General features: G+C 35.6%; 1 protein-coding gene across 1 annotated transcript; it reads left to right on the top strand.

Annotated features, from left to right (window-relative positions):
- Positions 1 to 16,590: 16,590 nt before the first annotated feature.
- LOC110455903 (prestalk protein-like) lies at positions 16,591 to 17,538 on the top strand. Its single transcript, XM_021506333.1, has one exon. It carries the CDS (start codon positions 16,591 to 16,593, stop codon positions 17,536 to 17,538), a length of 948 nt encoding a protein of 315 aa, XP_021362008.1.
- Positions 17,539 to 23,183: the final 5,645 nt, after the last annotated feature.

The following is a 23,183-nucleotide window of genomic DNA, read 5'->3' as shown; positions in this document are numbered from 1 at the left end:
GCTGTGACATCAAACACTATCATCAGGACACTGGTAACTAGGATTAACACTCTATATCCAGTAATTTTAACGAAGAAAACTTTAAAAGCAAATCTGTATTTAATGACCGTATTGGAGATTGCTTGTGTCGGGATGAGCCTTTATCTAACTATTTGTTTGTGTTTATCGGACCATCTAAAACAATGGTCCCTTTGGGCCGTACCAATCTTTTACATATTAGATGGACAACCATTTGACAAAACAAGACCAAAATCAGATAGAAAAAAAAATCGTACATCTTAAAATGATTAGCAGGATAGGCTCAGAAAGGTTTAAAATGCAAAGGGATACATCAAAATTAAGGTAAAAATATCGTGTATAGCTTGAAATGGACAGAAAGAATGTATAGGTGCCGTGAAAGGAGCCGTGCCAGTTAATGGATCAAAGTTTGTAAAACAGACATATGTTAAATATTGCCACCACTTAAGTGGGAAAAGTTTTCATGCCCAAGACATGAAAGTATTTTCCACGAATGTTTCTGTTAATTAATGCTGAGTTTTAATGGAATGCTATGACTGGGGCATTGGTTAAATACTTATCTTCTAGTGAAACTGTGTTAACTTGTCTGTCAAAGGAAGTAATAGCGGAAGAATGTTACTTGTAGAAGCAGAAAATGACTCCTTTCAAAAAGAGATGAAAACGGTATGTGTAGGTCAATTTTATTTTATTCAGATTTTGCTCGGTGTACTTTTTAACAGTTACACGTAGCCATATTTTGATATATTACTGTAATTCAGAAATCGATTACCTTTAGTCGTAACAGTTCCTTTTAGTCATTGTTTTTCAAAATCATAGGAGTTTTTGTCAAATTTTTTCAAGTTCGATGAAAACACATTACGATGATTGATTGGTTTACAGTTCCTGTCTCTCGTGAAATATTTAGTTTTATCTCATTTTTTCACAAAAACACTGTATATCTGTATGAATAGTTAATGATTAACGTACAAGGTTCTACGGTGAAATCATAATAACAAGTTTTATGATCCAGTTGCTTGCTTGTAGAAAAGACCACGGATTCCATTAATGTCTTAAGAAAGCAGTACATTTTGTTTTAACATAGTGATTTAGTCCTACTAGACATAATACCATGGTGCTCTCAAACTAGTAATATAATAGCATCTGTATAATTTGTCTAAATGAGCATTGTTTATACTCACATGTATTGAATTTTGATTTTAAAGATGATAGCAAAGACACGTCACTAAAAATCGTTAAAATACATTCATACAAACAATACGCCTCCACCCTGAACAATGCTTAGACGATGGAAGTGATTAAACTAGTTACGTACATGTCCAGAATATTAACCATACGGCCAAATCTATGCCTTAAGAAGTATTTTACACATATGTTTATAAAAAAGTGCCCAAATACATAATATTTCGACAATTTCGTATGTTTTAGCTTGATCGAGACTAATTAAATGCAACCTGATATCCTTTTTTCACTAAAAAAGCCTTGAGATATTTTCAAATAATTAATCAATAAGAATAATGTAGTCTTGAATTGATTTGAATGCTGCCAGATGGAGTCAAAGGATCGCTTTCCAATACTCCACGTGTTGGCCAGCGACGACGTGTCGGGGCCTATCATGGTCGAGTATAACGAGAAGGACAGACCATATCAACTGTCAGACGGTAAGTCTGAAACTAAATATTCAGATATCAAGTTGTATTTCGGACGCAACAATGAGTATTTTAAGAATACATTGTTTTATATCAACGACCGTTAACATTGCCGAAGGAATAAAAACAAAAATCAACATTAGATATCCCGATGTGTTTTAAAAAAACAACAACAATATCATGATTATTTCTCGATATGGGCGGACATTTTATAGGGGAAAAAAATATGTTCAAAAATATAACTTTTCGGTACGGTATTAATAATTAAAGGAGCTATTTAGTCTAATGACATCCTAAAATCCGAGTCGATACTGAAAATATATATTTCCTATTGAAACTTAACGTAGTTGATAATGACATGACCTTAAGCTAACGTCCAGTGTGGTCGGTTTAATTTTTTGGGAAAGCCGGTGATAAACATTAGCTACGACCTAAGTAGCGCAATATCCGGGTCTTTCAGTGAGAAGTAAACATGCACAGCACTTCACTGTCGACCGACAACACAGTGTCAGTTATGAGTCACACATAACGCAATCTTGTCGCTTTGAATTTACACAATACAGATATTTATGATCGCAATCTATCTTTTGTGACAAGATTATAAAAAACTTACTTCACTAAATTGTCCCTTTAACGGATTGTTAATTAGTTGGATTCTATAACTATCGTGTATTCTACTGCCAATCTGTTATGTGTCGAGACAGATCATATATTTAATCTATTTAAAAAAAACTGAATGTTCACTGTTGTACTATTTCAGATGGTTATGTTTTCGTTGGAAGTTCCCAAAAACAATTTAAAATTGTACATTAACGGTTTAAAAGTACAAATAAGACCTTGTATGAAATGTAATAAAGGTTAGCACGTGCAATCCGGTCACATTTAAGGTAGATGTATCACCACAACGGTTATACTCGCGACGAAGAGTGTTTTTATCTACTTGATCTGTATAGAAGATGAGGCTACAAGAGGAAGTGTTTGAAGCCTTGAATTACTTCCCTTTTCAATGTTTCCATCTTAATTTTTGATGCTGTGCACATCAATTCCCCGAGATAGCAATATCGATAAACTGTAAGACTGGAAGCGAATAGATCCCTGGTTCGATCCATGTAGTTATTTGTTATTTTTTCAAACATATAGAATTCTCTTGTAGAAAACGAGTTTACTTAATAGCAATAATAGTGAAGATAGGAATAATTTCACTTGATTGTACTCCTAACCATATGACCTTTGTCGTTACTGATAGTAGAAATGATGACAAACGACGAAATTAAAATATCAAAACTACTTTCACCACTTCTCTCATCGCCACAGAAAGCTTCATGGAATTACAACTACTGACAAAAACTGGAGATTTAGAATGGAAACAAGAGGTCACATGGACACAGAAACCTGAACTGGACAATTTCGTTGAGTTAAAATCCCTGAAAGCCGGGTAAGTATGTGTCGTTAGGTTAAAGAAGTCAAACAAATCCTTTTTAGTTTTGTGATAGAAGATTTTCAGAGAAAATCTAAAATGTATTTATAAAATTTCAAGACAAAGAACGTATCATAGGGTTGCATTGTACTTGAGATCGTATCACAGCATTTCCTTTTAGACGAGAAATATATTAACACAAATATGAATAGTCAAGTGTGCTTTTTTACTGTCGTCATGATAACATGTTTAATAATTAGAGAAACTGCTGTTTTTCATCATTTCTGAGGAAGACATATGTGACTAGTGAATACTTTGTTGTAAACCATAATCCTTATAAGATTAATAACTTTATCCATGCATTAACGCATGCAAATCGTCAATATGATCAGTAATCGTTCATTTATAAGTATGCTAAAGGTGAGTGGTGTTTTTCTTTTTTAGAGTGAAAACCGCTATTACCGTCAGCTTATCCGACTACAAAATTGTAAGTACGATAAAAACTGAATTTATATCAATGATATCAGGCCGCTGTGCATCTTGTCCGTCTTTTAACTACTGGTGTAGTCTTTTCTGAAAACAGTTCACCCGAGGAACAAAAGAATGAGGTCCGGGGGCAGCTTACTTTCCCCCGACGGATACTGGTATCCTTATATTGAGAAATATAAATAACTTTTAAATTTATTTGCTTTAATCCACTATCAGAATCTCGTTCATTTGTTCTGCTTCATAAATGAATATTTTTTTCATTCTCTGTTATGACTTTTCTCAAATCTTATTCTTTTACAGAATTGTTTTTATAGTAAAGATTATTACATTTAAAAGATCAACGTATTGTTTATTCTTATTACTTTTATTTTGTACAAAGTCAATACTATCATATGTTGTTTTTTGCGGGGTGTTTTAAATCGCCTTCATCATTGTATCATTTATTTTCTATTTTGTTTTAGTCGTTTGCGAGAATCGCCAACCGAAGCTTGGGTAAGCTGGTTTCTTTTTCAGGCAATACAAATATTATAAAAATGCTACATTTTGGTACGTTACTATTCTCTTCTAGTGTTTTATAGTTTTAATTGTGGAAAGTATACTGTCGCGAGATATAAAATATTGAAATGTTGATTTCGTGTTGACAGGGCGTGAAAAGGAAACGCTTATGAATATTTATAAGAAGAAAATACCTACGAGACACTGGCGACAAATCGGAAGGTCGATTGGAATACCACACCACAAGCTGGCGAGAATCGAAAGTGTGAAACCGAGATCTCTGGAGGAAAAGGCGTGTCTAGTCCTAGGAATTTGGCTGAAGGAAAACCGCAGGCGGAGTCTCGATGACATCAAACAAATCTGGCAGTAACGTGTGCTGTGACATCCTATGGTAACCATACGATATTTAGGTCATGAAACAGACGTTGTCAATTCAAATTGTATACAAAACTCTGTTTTATACAAAGTAAAACGTACAAAACTTCTACTAATGTTTATAAAGGTTCCTTGGGGATTGGAAAAACAATCACTTTGTACAATGTATGTATTAGGGATACGGACATTTGATGGACTCTGATAATGTGATGTAGTATTTTTCTTTCCGCGTCACAGAAGATGTTCTATCTAAAATATGTAGCAGTTTCATCAATCCTCATTCTATTTGTCGCAGTTTGAGGAATCATCGTTTAGCAGAGTAAATTTTTATTGTATTTCATATTAATCTTTTATTTTGTGTTATGTTCAATGTTGTGCGCAGCATGCTATTTGTATGTGCTGCTATTATAACGTACATGTCCTGTGATGTGAACGTATAGTATCCCATGGAGTGGTTCTCTAAGGTCCAGTGTGTTGTTGTTGTTGATATTCTGTTTTCATTGGTGAAATTATTTTGGCGGGATTTCTTTGTGTCAGTTCTTAGAAGATCTGTCAGACACAGCAGACATATTGAACAGACTCGCACTTCTTTTTATCTTTTATTTGTTAGTTTTCTATCTTTTCTTATATCAATAATTTCTGCACTTTCAAAGTAACTTGGGCTAGAATTCTAGTAAATCAAAATGTATTTGTAATTTCAAAATAATAGTTAACTGAAAATTGACCAAGTAATTTGTGGTTAATTTAAATAGTTTATTTCTTGTTTAAATTCTCTTGAATATGTTTACACTTGATAAAACAATAATGTGTACTAAAGGATATAGAGGATATTTAATGGTGTCGTCAGTAATAACAAATATATTTCACGAGTGTGGCTAATATTTTGATATTTTACACGAGTGCGCAGCACGAATGAAAAATATCAAAATATTAGCCACACGAGTGAAATATATTTGTTATTACTGATGACACCATTAAATTTTCTATTTATTTCATTTTTAAAGCAGAAAGCATGAAAAAAAGGGCGGGAATCAGGAGCGAAATAATATTAGCACCATATCATGGTGACGTCACACTTGACATCAAAGCTGCGAGCCATTTTGAATGGGATACTCAACGCAATTCCGACGTTTTCTGCTATTTTCCGCTATAATTGCGTATAAAAATGTTATTAATTGTATATTTATGTAAATACTGTAGTGTGTGTACTAAACATTTACCATAACAACCACTAATTTTATTGTCGCTTCATTTGAATCTGAACAAAAAATCGTTGCCTTTGAATGCAGAGAATGGAAGATACCGTTATGATTGATCAACATCAAAAAGTGATATTTTCACACTGTGAAAATATCACTTTTGATATTTGTCACAGTGTGAAAGATATCTGTTTTATCAACTTGATAGAATCCGATATTTCACTGGCAAAAATGTAATAAATATATTTATGTATTCACATGTATCATGTTAAGAGAATGGTTTTTATGTTTATAGATTGAAATATTCAGTATACGACTTGTGTTGATGACATTGATTTCATATACATTGTGCCATACACATGTGCGTGACATATGTATGTTTTAGATAGTTTAATTTCCCCAATGCTAGCTATATTCTTACTTAATTGTTACAGCTAGGTTTAATATTTCTTTTCTTATTTCTGTTGATTTTTTTGATTCGGTAGTTACCATGTACATATATAATTATTTGTAAAAATATCTTATTGAGAAATGATATTTGTAAAATATTTATAAAGTAATTGCCTTGTATGCTGTATAATTGTTACAGTATAAATTAGAAGGCAGTAATTAGTTTGTAAGAGTTATGTCCCTTAATCGTATGTATTTATTAGCTCACCTGGTCCGAAGGACCAAGGTGAGCTTATGTCATACAGTGGCGTCCGTCGTTCGTCGTCTGTACGTCAACAATTGCTTTAAACGACTTCTTCTTCTTAACCACTGATTGGAATTAAACTGAATTTGACTGAAAGCATCCCTAGGTGGTGGAGATTCAAAATTGTACAAATCGTGGGGCTGACCCCCAGGTGGCTGAGGGGCGGGGCCAAAAGGGGTCAATTAGGCTATATTGCTTTAAGCGACTTCTCCTCTGGAACTAAGTGATGAATATCAACCATATTTGACTGGCAGGATCCCTAGGCGGTGGGGATTCAAAATTGTACAAGTCGTGGGGCTGACCCTCCAGGGGACTGAGGGGCGGGGCCAAAATGGGGAAATTTGGCTTTATTGCTTTAAGCTACTTCTTCTCTGAAACTAAGAGACGGATATCAACCATATTTGACTGGAAGCATCCCTATGTGGTGGAGATTCAAAATTGTTCAAATAGTTGGGCTGAACTCCCATGGGGCTGAGGGGCAGGGCCAAAAGGGGGCAATTTGGCTTTATTGCTTCAAGCGATTTCTTCTCTTGAACTAAGTGATGGATATCAACCATATTTGATTTTAAACATCCCTATGTGGTGGGGATTCAAAATTCTACAAATGGTGGGGCTGACCCCTCAGGAGGCTGAGGGCGGGGTCAAAAGGGGAAAATTTGACTATATAGCTATAAACGACTTCTTCTGTAGAACTATGCCATGGATATCGATCATATTTGGTCGGAAGCATTCATGGGAGGCAGGGATTCAAAATTGTACAAATGGTAGGGCTGACCCCTCGGGCTAAGGGGTGGAGCCAAAAAATGTGTATTACTTGGAAATGGTTGAGATCCCCACCATATAACCATATATACAATTGCTGAGTAAAAAGAGAAGAATGCACATTTGCTTCCAGGATGGCGCTAGGGTCTGGCCCCACCCTTGGAGACATAGTCCCTGGGCCATAACTTTAAAACGGCTGAGATCCCTGCCGCCCCAAAACTATATATACAAATGCTGGGCATAAAGAGGCGAATGCAGTCATGATATTAGATAGACCCTGGGGTCTGACCGAATCCCTAGGGACCTAGCTTCTTAGTCACAACTTGGAAACAATGAAGATATCCACCCTATAACCATATATACAATTGCTGAGTATAAAGAGATGAATGCACATATGCTTCCAGGATGGCCTTGGGGACTGCCCCACCCTTGGAAACTTAACCCCTGGGTCATAATTTTGAAATGGTTAAGATCCCCACCCCAAAACTAAATAAACAATTGTTGGGCATAAAGAGACGAATGCAGTCATGATATTAGAATTGACCCCAGGGTCTGCCCCAACTTCGCATACTTAACCCCTGGGTCATAACTAGGAAACGGTTGAGATATCCACCCCAAAATTATATTTACAAATGCTGGTCAAAAAGAGACAAACGTAGTCATGATATTAGAATTGATCCTGGGGTCTGGCCACAACCCTAGAGATCCCCACCCTATAACCATACATAAAATTGCTGGGCATGAAAAATCTAATACAGACATACTACAAGGATTGGCCTTGGGTCTGGCATATTCCCTTGGATCTCATTTAGAGAATATTTTGCAATGATTGCTTAGATATCCAGGTGAGCGATACAGGCCCTCTGGGCCTCTTGTTGTACTTGTGAAGCGTTCTGTAAAATTTAGTCTTTCGTGTTTGTTTACAGAGTGAATATATAACAATGTTGTACCATGTTTGTCAGTGCTATGGAATAAATATGTATCGAAAAGAAGTCTTGGTTGTTTGTGAAACCACTCCGCTACTTTCGTATTGTATTGTTTTGTTTCATTTTGTACCATACGTTCTGACAGACATGACAACAAATTGATTCACTACCGTGTATCAATCGGTTCATCTTTCCCTCTTGGGTTACTGTTAACCACTTCTTAAATTTAGTATCAGTTGTCTAGAAAGGTGACGTCGCCGGTTCCTAGGTAACGTGATGTCATGTTGAACCACTTAACATTCCTAAAAATATGACTAATATAATTGATCGTAAATGGATATGCATTCAAATCTTTTTGTTTTTAATTAATGAGTATAGTGATAGATAATAAATGAGTACAGTGATAGACAATAAATGAGTACAGTGATAGACAATAAATGAGTACATTGATAGACAATGAGTACAGCGATGGACAATAAATGAGTACAGTGATAGACAATAAATGAGTACATTGATAGACAATAAATCAGTACATTGATAGACAATAAATGAGTACAGTGATAGATAATAAACGAGTACAGTGATAGACAATAAATGAGTACATTGATAGACAATAAATGAGTACAGCGATGGACAATAAATGAGTATAGTGATAGACAATAAATGAGTACAGTGATAGACAATAAATGCGTAGTGATAGACAATAAATGAGTACAGTGATAGATAATAAACGAGTACAGTGATAGACAATAAATGAGTACAGCGATGGACAATAAATGCGTAGTGATAGACAATAAATGAGTACAGTGATAGATAATAAACGAGTACAGTGATAGACAATAAATGAGTACAGTGATAGACAATAAATGAGTACAGTGACAGACAAAAAATGCGTACAGTGATAGACAATAAATGAGTACAGTATTAGATAATAAACGAGTACAGTGATAGATAATAAATGAGTACAGTGATAGACAATAAATGAGTACAGTGATAGACAATAAATGAGTACAGTGATAGACAATAAATGAGTACAGTGATAGACAATAAATGAGTACAGTGATAGACAATAAATGAGTACAGTGATAGACAATAAATGAGTACAGTGATAGACAATAAATGAGTACAGTGATAGACAATAAATGAGTACAGTGATAGACAATAAATGAGTACGTACAGTGATAGTCAATAAATGAGTACGTACATTGATAGACAATAAATGAGTACAGTGATAGACAATAAATGAGTACAGTGATAGACAATAAATGAGTACGTACAGTGATAGTCAATAAATGAGTACGTATAGTGATAGACAATAAATGAGTACAGTGATAGACATTAAATGAGTACAGTGATAGACAATAAATGAGTACAGTGATAGACAATAAATAAGTACGTACAGTGATAGTCAATAAATGAGTACGTACAGTGATAGACAATAAATGAGTACAGTGATAGATAATAAATGAGTACAGTGATAGACAATAAATGAGTACAGTGATAGACAAAAAATGAGTACAGTGATAGACAAAAAATGCGTACAGTGATAGACAATAAATGAGTACAGTGATAGATAATAAACGAGTACAGTGATAGACAATAAATGAGTACGTACAGTGATAGTCAATAAATGAGTACGTACAGTGATAGACAATAAATGAGTACAGTGATAGATAATAAATGAGTACAGTGATAGACAATAAGTGAGTACAGTGATAGACAATAAATGAGTACAACGATAGACAATAAATGAGTACAGTGATAGACAATAAATGAGTACAACGATAGACAATAAATGAGTACAGTGATAAACAATAAATGAGTACAGTGATAGACACCCACAAATATTGATATTTATCAATAAATGAGTACAGTGGTAGACAATAAATGAGTACAGTGATAGACAATAAATGAGCACAGTTATAGACAATAAATGAGTACAGTGATAAACGTCACTTTATGACGTCACTATTCCTTCATACAGAAACCTTTTCGACATTTAACTTAAGCTCAATTATTCGCTTGAATACACATATTTATTTTATACAAATGTCAACTTAATACACGCATTACGCACCTGACCGAATAGCAAAACTTAGCTGTGCCAATGTAGGGCGTCCAACGTCAGTCTGGAGACAACTTTATATTGTAAACGATTATTCAAATAACCAATATGTCTAGGCTGGTGATATTTGGCCTTAGTATGCAGAAATAAAACCAAGTTTGGTCAAATGAAGGGTCTTGGCCCATATTCAAGTCCACTGGGGTCAATGGTGTTAAAACATCTAAACTACTCCTGGGGAGTTAACAAGAGACGTACATAGGCTGATGGTATCTAGACAGTAGCGTGATGAAATGAAGGTGTATTGCAGTAAATTATTTTGATCCACTTTCACGATCACAAGGGTCAGTTTTAATCAATTCTTTAAAAGATTAATGTTTAAATCGAAAAGCCTAGGGTGATGCTATTTAACCAATAGTGTGCTTTGGACGAAAGTCTGTCAAGTTTGCTTAAATAAATGACCGTCATCAACTCTCGACGTCATACGAGTCCAGATGGTGAAAACCTTGTTACATTGTATCACATAAAAGCCCACGGTGATATTTTGGCCTGTAACACGATATGTTTAATAAGTATCAAGCTTATTCAAGTATATGACAGTGACCTTCTTTCAATAGAAGATGTGTAAACCCAATCATTATACCTTCTTCTGAATAACCATGAGGATTTTGGGTTATGATATTTGTGCCCGTGGACTGTTTTGATAAAGGGTTATCACGTTTATTGCAGCAAGTAATCTTGATCTACTCAAAAAGTCACATGGTCAAATAATTATAGTAAATCTATATTTGGTCAACCAGATAACAAGAATTGCACCTGCACATGTAATAGATTGTCTGCATCATAAACATCTTTAATAATGACGTTTAAGCTCTCTATATGATGATTGGTAAGGACACATACATATCTAGATGTTCAGCTTCTAATATGCAGGTAACGAAACTTCAGTGGTGTTACTGTTAAACTAGATCAGCATATCAGGACAAAACATAACAAAACTTCAAAGGAAAAACATTTATTGTGCTTTTGATTAAGCATGAATTTAAATGATAGTATACATATTTTATAATATCAGGTCAATAAACTTCAACATATGACATTCGAACAGTTTGAATCAACATTGTTGCAAAAGTAATTACAACAATATTGGACTCCAATAAAGTATATACAATATGATGATTATATAGAACGACAGTAGCGATATTTATCTGAGGGAATACTCACAAATATTGATATTTATCTAAGGGACTACTCACAAACATTGATATTTATCTGAGGGACTACTCACAAATATTGATATTCATCTGAGGGACTACTCACAAATATTGATATTTATCTGAGGGACTACCCACAAATATTGATATTTATCTGAGGACTACTCACAAATATTGAGATTTATCTGAGGGACTACTCACAAATATTGATATTCATCTGAGGGACTACTCACAAATATTGATATTTATCTGAGGGACTACTCACAAATATTGATATCTATCTGAGGGACTACCCACAAATATTGATATTTATCTGAGGACTACTCACAAATATTGATATTTATCTGAGGGACTACTCACAAATATTGATATTTATCTGAGGGACTACCCACAAATATTGATATTTACCTGAGGGACTTTATCTGAGAGACTACTCACAAATAGTGATATTTATCTGAGGGACTATTCACAAATAGTGATATTTATCTGAGGGATTACTCACAAATATTGATATTTATCTGAGGGACTACTCACAAATATTGATATTTATCTGAGAGACTACTCACAAATATTGATATTTATCTGAGGGACTACTCACAAATATTGATATTTATCTGAGGGACTACTCACAAATATTGATATTTGTCTGAAGGACTACTCACAAATATTGATATTTATCTGAGGGACTACTCACAAACATTGATATTTATCTGAGGAACTACTCACAAATATTGATATTTATCTGAGGGACTACTCACAAATATTGATATTTATCTGAGGGACTACCCACAAATAGTGAGATTTATCTGAGGGACTCCTCACAAATATTGATATTTGTCTGAAGGACTACTCACAAATATTGATAATTATCTGAGGGACTACTCACAAATATTGATATTTATCTGAGGAACTACTCACAAATATTGATATTTATCTGAGGGACTACCCACAAATAGTGAGATTTATCTGAGGGACTCCTCACAAAAAAATATTTGTTTGTTTACCAAAGTATAAATTAAACCGGAGTAATTCGAATTACAAATCGATGAAATTCATATATATATAAGTAACAATGTGTATAAAAATAGCTTCTGCCACTTTCAAAGACGAGCAAAAACATGTGTATGTTTAATAAATAATATTTTGTTTACATTGATTGAATGTGCATCGCCTCCAGACAACAAGAGAGATCCAAGAGGAATTTCGGGTGCCCACCATCGTACCATCTTCATTTGTTGTACGTCAGTTCGATATTTTCTCTTCTTTTCTCTTATCTGATAAAGTCATATAAACAGTAAATGCACCTTGAGGTAACTTTTGATCTAAACTTCATACTGCTGTGTATAAAAGAAAACCTTTAAAGTGAGTTTGTCGTTTCACGTATTTACTAGTATGGTACTGAATGTACGGTTATGTGAAAGATATAGGCCCGATAATTGCATTTTGAGAAAGATTTGTTAAAAACTTCCTGGGAAAAAGTGATAATATTCTTGAAATGATAAAATCCGAGTTGACCGCCTGCGGCCATTTTCTTCTTGCAAACAAAATCAAAATAAGCATGGACAAAATAATACATTAACAATTATTGATCAAGGGGAACCTTATGAAATATCTGTCAGGCACTATTTGAGAAATAGCGATAATTTTAATTTTCAAAAGTCAAGATGACTACCTGGCGGACATCTTGTTTTTATTATCACTCTCGAAAGTAAACATGCAGAACATGGAACCAAGGGGAACCTTCATATCAAATTTGAGAAAGACCCTTCAAGTACTTCCTGAGAAATGGCGTTAATGAACCTTCGCTGTCAAACATCCAAGATTGCCGCCTGCCGCCTGTTCAGTCTCAAAAATTAATATTCACATCGAGAAATTAAGGAGAACCTACATATCAAATTTAAGATTCCCTCCTCGTGCTTCCTGAGAAATAGCGATAACAAACCTTCACTTTCAAAATCCCATTTTCTTTTATTTGATCAGTCTCAAAAGTAAACATTCACAACTACGGACCAAAGGGATCCCGCCAGTACTGTCTGAGAAATAGCAATGACATGAATTGTTTAAGGGTGGATGGACCCCGGACCATGGACCACAGGTGATTTAGTGGGCTAATGAATGTGTTGCTAATAAACTTACAAGAACAACACACCACTGTATTGTTGTTAGTCATGTTGTAAGGCACTGAAAATCATACGGAGTAGCTTGATTAAAGCACAACAAATTTAATTACAATAAAGGGGAAAACATGTTATTATATTATCAGATGAACGTAAGACATCTATTTGTGGTTGCACCTATGTCATCAGGTAATATTCTTCTGGGACTCCTAGGTAATTTTAGGGGCCTTTAAAAAGACAGCAAGGTAGTCAACCGTTACAACGATAAGTCTGACCGTAACGTGACGCTAAACAATATATATGGTGTGTATACATCGACCTTATAAAATGAAATAAATAATTAATCCGCTACTGTAAGATCATCTTAGCGTCCAGTGGTAGGACGCCGGGCTCGTGACGGAAGGGTTGCGGGTTCGACTCACGGCACGGCACGGTGTTGTATCTTTGAGCAAGATACTTAATTCCGCTTGTTCCAGTCTACTCAGCTGTAAATGATTACGTGGTTGGGAAGTACTAGAATTGTAGAATGCTAGCTGTGAGCGCCGAAATGGCAGCACCGGCTGTATGCCCCCTGGGGAGTTGAGAAAGATATTGGCTGGATGCAAAAGCCCTATAACCACGGAAATTATTTGTGAACCGCTTTGAGACGACTTACGAACTAGTTTGTGATAAAGCGGTATATAAGAACCACGAATTATTATTATTATTTTTATTATGTAAATTTAAAATGATCTTAATAAGGACGCTATTGGGCTATTTATCTATACATTTCCATCTACTTTAATATCCATCCTACAAACACTTTTGAACTTTATTATTTACGTAATGACGATGAACTCAGGGATGAAGGCACGCGTAGGATCATCTTAGTTTTGATAAAATGGTCTAAATGTGAACATGATTTTTTTTGATGAAGTAATAACGCAGCAAAGCAAATAAAGAAATATACATGTGTATGTGCCCTTATATGTATAGTGAGTTATAATGCTTTAAAGATGTGAGTCGATACACAACGGCTTCAAACATTTGATGGGGATGATTGTATCCTACTTGTAATGATATGAATATTTTTTTATCATTGTAAAAAAATGGTACAAATACAATAATGTTAAAATAAGACAAATAAAAAGGTTAGGGTGCAAAAGTAAAAGGATAAACATTTGACGTACAATGTAAATGACTAAGGTCAAGGTGTGAATCTTCCAGGTAAGTATATGAGCTAGACATATAAACAAATCAGCTACGTTTAAGATAGAAATGTAAAGCTCTATTTTGGGAAGTGTAAGGTAGATACAGTCAAGTTTTAAGATAGAAATGTAAAGTTCTATTTTGGGAAGTGTAAGGTAGATACAGTGCAGTTTTAAGATAGAAATGTAAATCTCTATTTTGGGAAGTGTTAGGTAGATACAGTCAAGTTTATGGTAGAAATGTAATCATGTATGGCAGATATACATGCGTTTCAGGTTTGAAAAATAATGTAATGTCTGTATTTTCTTGCGGTGTTTCATTTTTTGGGAATAACAACTCACAAAATGTAATTATATCAAGTTCATCCATCCTTACATTGGCATATTTAGCCATTGCCGCTAGACTAGAAGTCTGCCAAATATAGATCCAGCAAAATGACGAGTTCAGCGATTTACCAAAATTAGGTCTGTATATTTACATTCTGATTTACAATTGATACGTTAAGGTTGAGCTGTATAGCATTAACATAGATCTAAAAGAGTTTAAAGGTACCGTGCCGCTAACCTTCGTTCCTCTCTCTTATCTGGTTTTTTTTTTTTCATCATAAACGTTAGCAACTTTCCGTGTTGATACCACACTCAGAAAAAAGAACATGGCGATGTCCATGCTAAAACGTTGTCGACCAAGCAGGCAGACAGAAACGTCGAGAAAATGGATGCCGATCAAAAGCCCAGTTAAGCCAAAAGTTACATCGATGAAGCCTTAACCAATGAAATGCAAACGGTTTGTCCACTACTAAGAGGTGCGAGGCTTTTACTTGACAGGTGAGAATTTAATCGGCCTCAACCCTTCTTCTGGTTTCACACGCTTATACTAGACATACAATTAATATATAAGTCATTCACATTTAAACCTTTTCAAACCAATATGTTTATACTATTTATAGAGTTTTATGACTGCAGTTTTAACAAAAGTTTTCCCGATAGAATTTAACATTTTTATCCTTATATATATACATTGTTAGGGCATGTAAACATGTTAGACAAAATAATAAAATACTCATCGAAGTTCACAATATTTGTAAATTCACTGAAACCAACATCACTTACTAATACACCAAAACAGTCAGAAGTTCAAACAAGGATATATTTGCCAATTTCCTGACAATATTTTACCACTGTTATATATAGATTAACGTCCTCTCAACGGCCATGGTCTTATGGCATCAGTCAGGCCATTAACATGGTTTACACTAATAAACTCGGGTTTTTGCAGAGAAATTTCAGTGATACATTGTATGTTTTCCTCTTAAAGATCTAACTCAAGCCTGCTGAAAGGAACCTGTCTAATGGTGGACAAAAATGACAAAAGTGTTATAGATGAATATCAGGTTTCGGCAGCCAGTTTTCATAAATCAGATATGACTTCTTGGAACAAACTACAGAGAACACAGATTTCTTTTTATTGTGTTCATCATCTGTAGTAGGTTTCCTCTATCAACGACTATTAGAAATAGCCCGATACTTGCCAGTAACACAGAACCAACGTACCCAACAGCATGTGCTGACGGGCGAGTGTCGTGTGCTGAAGTTAGGCTGCGTTTATATAAACTTGTCTGGTTTCGGAAGATCCGTAATGCAGCTTTCAGCTGTTTTACCTTGCTATGTAGCTCTTCAAAGTCAGGATTACAACGAAACCAATTACAGCTACAGCCCGCAGATACCGATGAGGTGGAAGTAGGCTGGTTTGAATCATCAGGTGCTGACCAAATGGTAGCACCAGTATCTATTGACGGTGTGGTTTGCAGGTTATTTGAAATCAATGAAGCAGAGACGTAATCAGAGACTGTTGATGTAATCACCTGAGTTTGAGCAGCATTTAGTTCTGCTATAGTTGACACTTCACCGCCGAGAACTGTAGAAGTAGATACGTCATCATCGAGTAATAAAGAAATTGATACGTCATCACCAAGTGCTGCAGTAGGTGATATGTCATCAACAGTAGAGGAAACGTCATCGCCGAGTACTGCAGAAGTAGATACGTCATCACCTAATATTGCAGTAGTTGATACGTCATTAGCGGGTACTGCAGTAGTGTATACGTCATCAGGGTGTGCTGCAGTAGTGGATACGTCATCAGCGGGTACTGCGGTAGTGGATACGTCATCAGCCTGTGCTTCAGTAGTGGATACGTCATCAGCGGGTACTGCAGTAGTGGATACGTCATTAGCGTGTGCTGCAGTAGCGGATACGTCATCAGTGTGTGCTGCCGTAGTGGATACGTCATCAACAGTAGAGGAAACGTCACCGCCGAGTACTGCAGAAGTAGATACGTTATCAAATAATATTGCAGTAGTTCATACGTCATTAGCGGGTACTGCAGTAGTGAATACGTCATCAGGGTGTGCTGCAGTAGTGGATACGTCATCAGCGGGTACTGCAGTAGTGGATACGTCATCAACGTGTGATGCAGTAGTGGATACGTCATTCGCATGTGCTGCAGTAGTAGATACGTCATCAACGGGTACTGCAGTAGTGGATACGTCATCAGCCTCTGCTGCCGTAGTGGATACGTCATCAGCGTGTGCTGCAGAACTGGATACGTCATCAGTGTGTGCTGCCGTAGTGGATAAGTCATCAGCGTGTGATACAGTAGTAGATACGCTAACAGCGGGTTCTGCAGTAGTGAATACGTCATCAGCCTGTGCTTCAGTAGTGGATACGTCATCAGCGGGTACTGCAGTAGTGGATACGTCATTAGCGTGTGCTGCAGTAGCGGATACGTCATCAGTGTGTGCTGCCGTAGTGGATACGTCATTAGCATGTGCTGCAGTAGTAGATACGTCATCAACGGGTACTGCAGTAGTGGATACGTCATCAGCGTGTGCTGTAGTTGTTGATACGTCATCAGCCAGGCATAAGAGACAATGGCGGTAGAGGAAGTTGCCGATAAAACACATGAAATAAAATAAATACACACATATTTGCATTTCAAACGCTCCAACTCTTATGACTATCTTTATAACTTACAAAATACGATTCTGTACAAGAACAATCCATTTTGACTAAAGTACTAACATCACTGTTAAAGTTTTATAAAGTAATCGTTCATTTTTGTTTTGTTTGGATTTTGTCCAATAGTACAGTTGTTTTCCCCTCTAGGTTTGTTTAAAACAGCGTTTGTTATTATACCAGGGGTCATTTTTGTATTCATCGAAGAATGAATAGGTATGTGCGACATCATTTATGTATCAGCCTCACGCCTTCATACAATTTGCTCATATTTGACTGTCGCATTCATGCATACATATACGTGTCATACCCAACAACGTCCATACAAGAGATTATATGGCAAAGGGCTTACCCAATAATAACTATAGGCATTCAGTTATTTTGAGACCGTGTTAAAATATTGTTCACTTTGTGCTGTCCCAACAGAATTCAGATTTTAGCATGTAAAGATTGATTTAACGACAGCCAATTAATCCGTATAAGCTTTCATTTGCTAAGCGTTTAAAATTGTGTACAAATTTCCAGACTTTTTCATGCGAGTTTAGTTTCTACTAGTGCACGTCATCAATATTTGTCGTACATACATACTTGCTAGATATGTCTAGAAAATAGCAGCCACATAATTCTACAACATGCGTTTCCGGAAGACAAGAAATAATCGAATATTTGTATACCAGAGGTGTTTATCACGCGCGCCTTACTCAGGATTATATAATCTTCATAAGCATATGTATACGTCACATATTTGACATTATTGAAATAGTTGGATGTTTGTTATATAGTCATTACATGCTTATCCTACGAAATAAAGTCTACCTCTGTAAATATCATAACTTATCTGTAAAATTGATAATTTTGTAAAGTAACAACATACATGTATTGGTATTGCTCAGACAATTATTTCAAATAAATCTGTAAATTAGAAAAAAATAAGAAATATGTCCCGGGACAAATACATGTAATTTCTGTAGCTTTTAAAAGAGAAAACAATTGAATTATGCATATATGACACACGCATGGTGTTACTGTGGCTACAAAACGGGATAACAATGGATCATGTGACATCAAGTATCCATGCCATGTGGTCCCTGGGACGCCATTACGACATGCATGTTGGCCGTATGCCTACTTACCGGGACAACTGTCCGTCTGCCAGCAAGTATCTCTTTCTATATTAGATCCTTCACACGGTTTGCCGTTATGTTGGGGGCGGGGATTTGTGCAATAACGTGTTCGTTCTTTTCTCCCCTCAATTGGAGATCCGTGATATGAACATGTCACAGAGTAAGCATAAACGCTGTCCAGTCTGTCCAGTCTCCATTTACTGTACTAACAGAATCATCTAATACAGAATCATTTATTGTAAATACAGAATCATATACTGTTAATACATCTACTGTAAATACTTCTGCTGTAAATACCTAATCATCTTCAGTCAATACTAAACCATTTAATGTAAAAACAGGATAATCTACTGTAATTACAGAATCATCTACTATAAATACAGAATCATCTACTGTTAATACAGAATCATCTACTTTTAATACAGAATCGTCTAATACAGAATCATCTACTGTAAATACAGAATCATCTCCTATAAATACAGAATCATCTACTGTAAATACAGAATCAACTACTATAAATAAATCTACTGTAAATACAGAATCATCTACTATAAATACAGAATCATCTACTTTAAATACAGAATCGTCTAATACAGAATCATCTACTGTAAATACAGAATTATCTACTATAAATACAGAATCATCTACTTTAAATACAGAATCGTCTAATACAGAATCATCTACTGTAGATACAGAATCATCTACTATAAATACAGAATCATCTACTGTAAATACATAATCATCTACTATAAATAAATCTACTGTAAATACAGAATCATCTACTATAAATACAGAATCATCTACTTTAAATACAGAATCATCTAATACAGAATCATCTACTTTTAAATACAGAATCATCTAATACAGAATCATCTACTGTAAATACAGAATCATCTACTGTAAATACATAATCATCTACTGTAAATACATATTCATCTACTGTAAAAACATCTACTGTAAATACAGAATCATCTACTGTGAATACATAATCATCTACTGTAAATACAGAATCATCTACTGTAAATACAGAATCAACCGATGTACATGTATTTGTAAAGCTTAGGCAATGATTTCTGTATCACGGTTTGTTTAACGCCCTGTAGTACAAAATAAAGCTTAATGAACCACTTTATAACAACTGTTAAAGTTGAATACTGTTTTAAATGTTCCCATTTGACTTGTAGCATGACTTATACAAGTTACAAGCAAGTTGGATTGAGCGCAGAATCCATCTTAGAGCATAGACAACGTTTTTATATTGCTATTTTTGTGGTGCTACATGTACTATTTAATAAAATATCTCATTGACAATCTAAATCCATCCCAAGAATAACAAACAACTTAAGAGGTAAAAACTTGACCAAAAAAGTTGATATTTTGTAATGTTTTGTGTGACAATTTCTATTCAATTATGCTAACGTGTTACATTATCTGCATGGTCCTTTTCACGTGATAAACATACAACGCGTGTGATTTGATATTGAGGGGCTTTGCTAGTTCATTATCCCCTCTGGTAGTATGACGTCACGAATGATGAAATGGTTTCAGATGTCGTCATCGTAGATGGTATGTTGCCGTTTATTTAACTTAAATGTTCTGTTGAAGGTTTTTTGGCTACAAATATTTGCTAGAGCTCACGAGCACTCTCGATACTGTGACAAACTTACAAAACAACTAAGCTGATGGGATTGGATTTGTCAAGTACGTGTTTCCCGTTTTAGAGTACTTACACCTTACAATGACTGATTTGTTCATTCTTCTCCAACAACCTTTGCAAATGCGTGAATAAAACAATATATATATAAGAACTGACATTACTAAAATCTATTTTCTAATGACGTTAATTACCCTACAGCTTACCTAAAACGTCGTAAGTTAACTGACAGGATTATTTTCACGATATCCTTCGCCTTAAGGCTTATTTAGAGTAGGCTAGCAGTCTGATGGTTTACTTTAGAGGACATCATCTTCACCGACGGTGTATTGTAAACGCCATTTCTATCTGACGGCGTATCCATATCGAGGCTATTATCCAAACAACTTACATTAGAGTTGTCAAAATTTGTCCTAGATTACGTCATTTACTTTCTGTTCTGATAAGAAAAGACACATGTGAGCGATACATACAATATAACATTGTACTTAGAAAAATGAAATGTTACAAATCTTATTTATAATTCAGTATTCAGAATTTGGCAGAAGAAGTCAGTAGTTAGCTACTACGACAAGGATGTAGTGTTTATATCAGTGTCATAGCTGTGTTGATTGATACGTTTGTAAGTAAAACCACGAACAACAGATATAAGCTTCTATTTTGAATTGCAATAAAAATAGAGTAACAATTAACAAATATTGTATAGTTGACGTGGTAGCCGCATTGATACGAACCACTGCACATTGTGTCGTACCAATATTGTCACTTGATAGGTATGCAGTATGCATGGACACACGTAGTCGAGTTGGAGGCTGGCATAGACAACGTTAGGCGGGGATGTAATAGCTCTGACTGTTGGTAATCAAGACTGTGAAATACTTAACTAGAGTCTGACAAATTGGAGCATCAGATAGATAAACTGGGAGTGCGGGATCGAGGTAAGTAGAAATATAGTAAGGCCATACTTTGTTCTTCTTTACCTCTTTATATACAATTTAACATACAGTGAAACTTGTTCATAAATATCGCACAAGGAGGCAAGAAAAGGTCAGTCATGATAGATAAATGGTCTTTGCGGACATATTGTCCTTTTAGAGAGGTACATGTTGTCATGTTATATAAGCAGAAAACAACACAAGGTATATGAACATTTTTGGCGTGTGGTCTTAAATATCAGACAGTCCTTATAATCAGGCGCTCCTTATAGCTAGATTATCTTATGGTCAGGCGGTTTCTATAGCTAGATTCACTTATAGTTAGGCGGTCTCTATAGATATATTGACTTATAGTAAGGTGGTCTCTATAGCTACATTGACGTATAGTCAGACTGTCTCTATAGCTAGATTAACTTATAGTCAGGTGGTCTCTATAGCTACATTCACTTATAGTCAGGCTGTCTCTGTAGCTATATTGTCATATAGTAGGCGGTCATTTTAGCTATATTCATTTATAGTCAGGCGGTATTTGTAGCAACATTCACTTATAGTCAGACGGTCTCTATAGCGGTCTCTATAGCTAGATTCACTTATAGTCAGGCGGTTTTTAAAGCTAGATTGTCTTATAGTTAGGATGTCTTGATAGCTTTATTGTCTGATAGTCAGGCGGTCTCTATAGCTAGATTCACGTACAGTCAGGCGGTTTCTATAGCTACAGTTGTGTGACTGCACAACGCACCAAAAATACCGTGCGCACAACGTGCATACATCGTTCACACACCGTCCGCACATCGTCCGCAAATGGTGCGCACAACTGTGCGATTTAACAATCGTTCGCCCCGATGTGCGCTTCTCTCCGCACAACTGTGCGATTTGGTACAATTTGTTAATCAATATCACGGAATGAAAAAAATACGGAAGGCTTGTATGCAATAATGTACACTGTATATATAACTGTAATTCTCTCATCTCTATAACTGAGATTATGAACAATCTTACAATGCGTGTAACACAGTATACAGTGACCGTTAGACTGTCTCGAACGGGTTTGGCTCCTCGGTAACAGAACAGGAAAATAACAATTTGATGAGTGACCGGAGTGTTACCTGGTTTTTGTCTGACACATAGAGCTGATATCTGATACCGTATGACTGTTATGAAAATACAACTGGACGTTTAATATTTGTTATTTGCATTCGTTTTGGTCTATATCTCCCCTTCACCTGGTTTTCACTCATTGGCGAGTTACGTAAATGCCCCGGGCTGGGGAAAACTACGGTCAAGGTACAAAGTGGCTATGTTTACCTGTGTTGCCGAGACTGTGTCGTTATTTTACCTGTGTCGAGAAAGCTCGTTTAAAAAACACCGAAATCACCATTTCTAAACTGAAGAAAGTATAGACAAAAGATAAGCTCATACTAAAAATCAAGTTTATATGTTTAAACACGAAACCGTATATATTGTTAAGCCATTCCTCAATTTAAACCAACCACGATTGTTATCACACAACGTTCGTCGATCGTCCGCACAAATGTGCGCAAGCAATGATCGTCCATTTTTTTATCGTTCACACACGTACACCGTGCACACATCGTGCGCACACCGCGCATCGTGTAACGTTGTGCGATCCCACAACTGTAGATTGACTTTCAGTTAGGCGGTCTCTATATAGCTACATGTAGATCTTATAGTTAGGAGGTCTCTATAGCTATATTCACTTATAGTCAGGCGGTCACTATAGCTATATTCACTTAGAGTTAGGCGGTCTCTATAGCTAGATTCACTTAGAGTTAGGCGGTCTCTATAGCTACATGTAGATCTTCTTATAGTTAGGAAGTCTCTATAGCTATATTCACT

Source organism: Mizuhopecten yessoensis, unplaced genomic scaffold (assembly GCF_002113885.1).
Source record: "Mizuhopecten yessoensis strain PY_sf001 unplaced genomic scaffold, ASM211388v2 scaffold8403, whole genome shotgun sequence".
NCBI classification, from domain to species: domain Eukaryota; kingdom Metazoa; phylum Mollusca; class Bivalvia; order Pectinida; family Pectinidae; genus Mizuhopecten; species Mizuhopecten yessoensis.
Note: the sequence above shows the minus strand (reverse complement) of the source record. Positions and strands in the feature narration are given on the sequence as shown.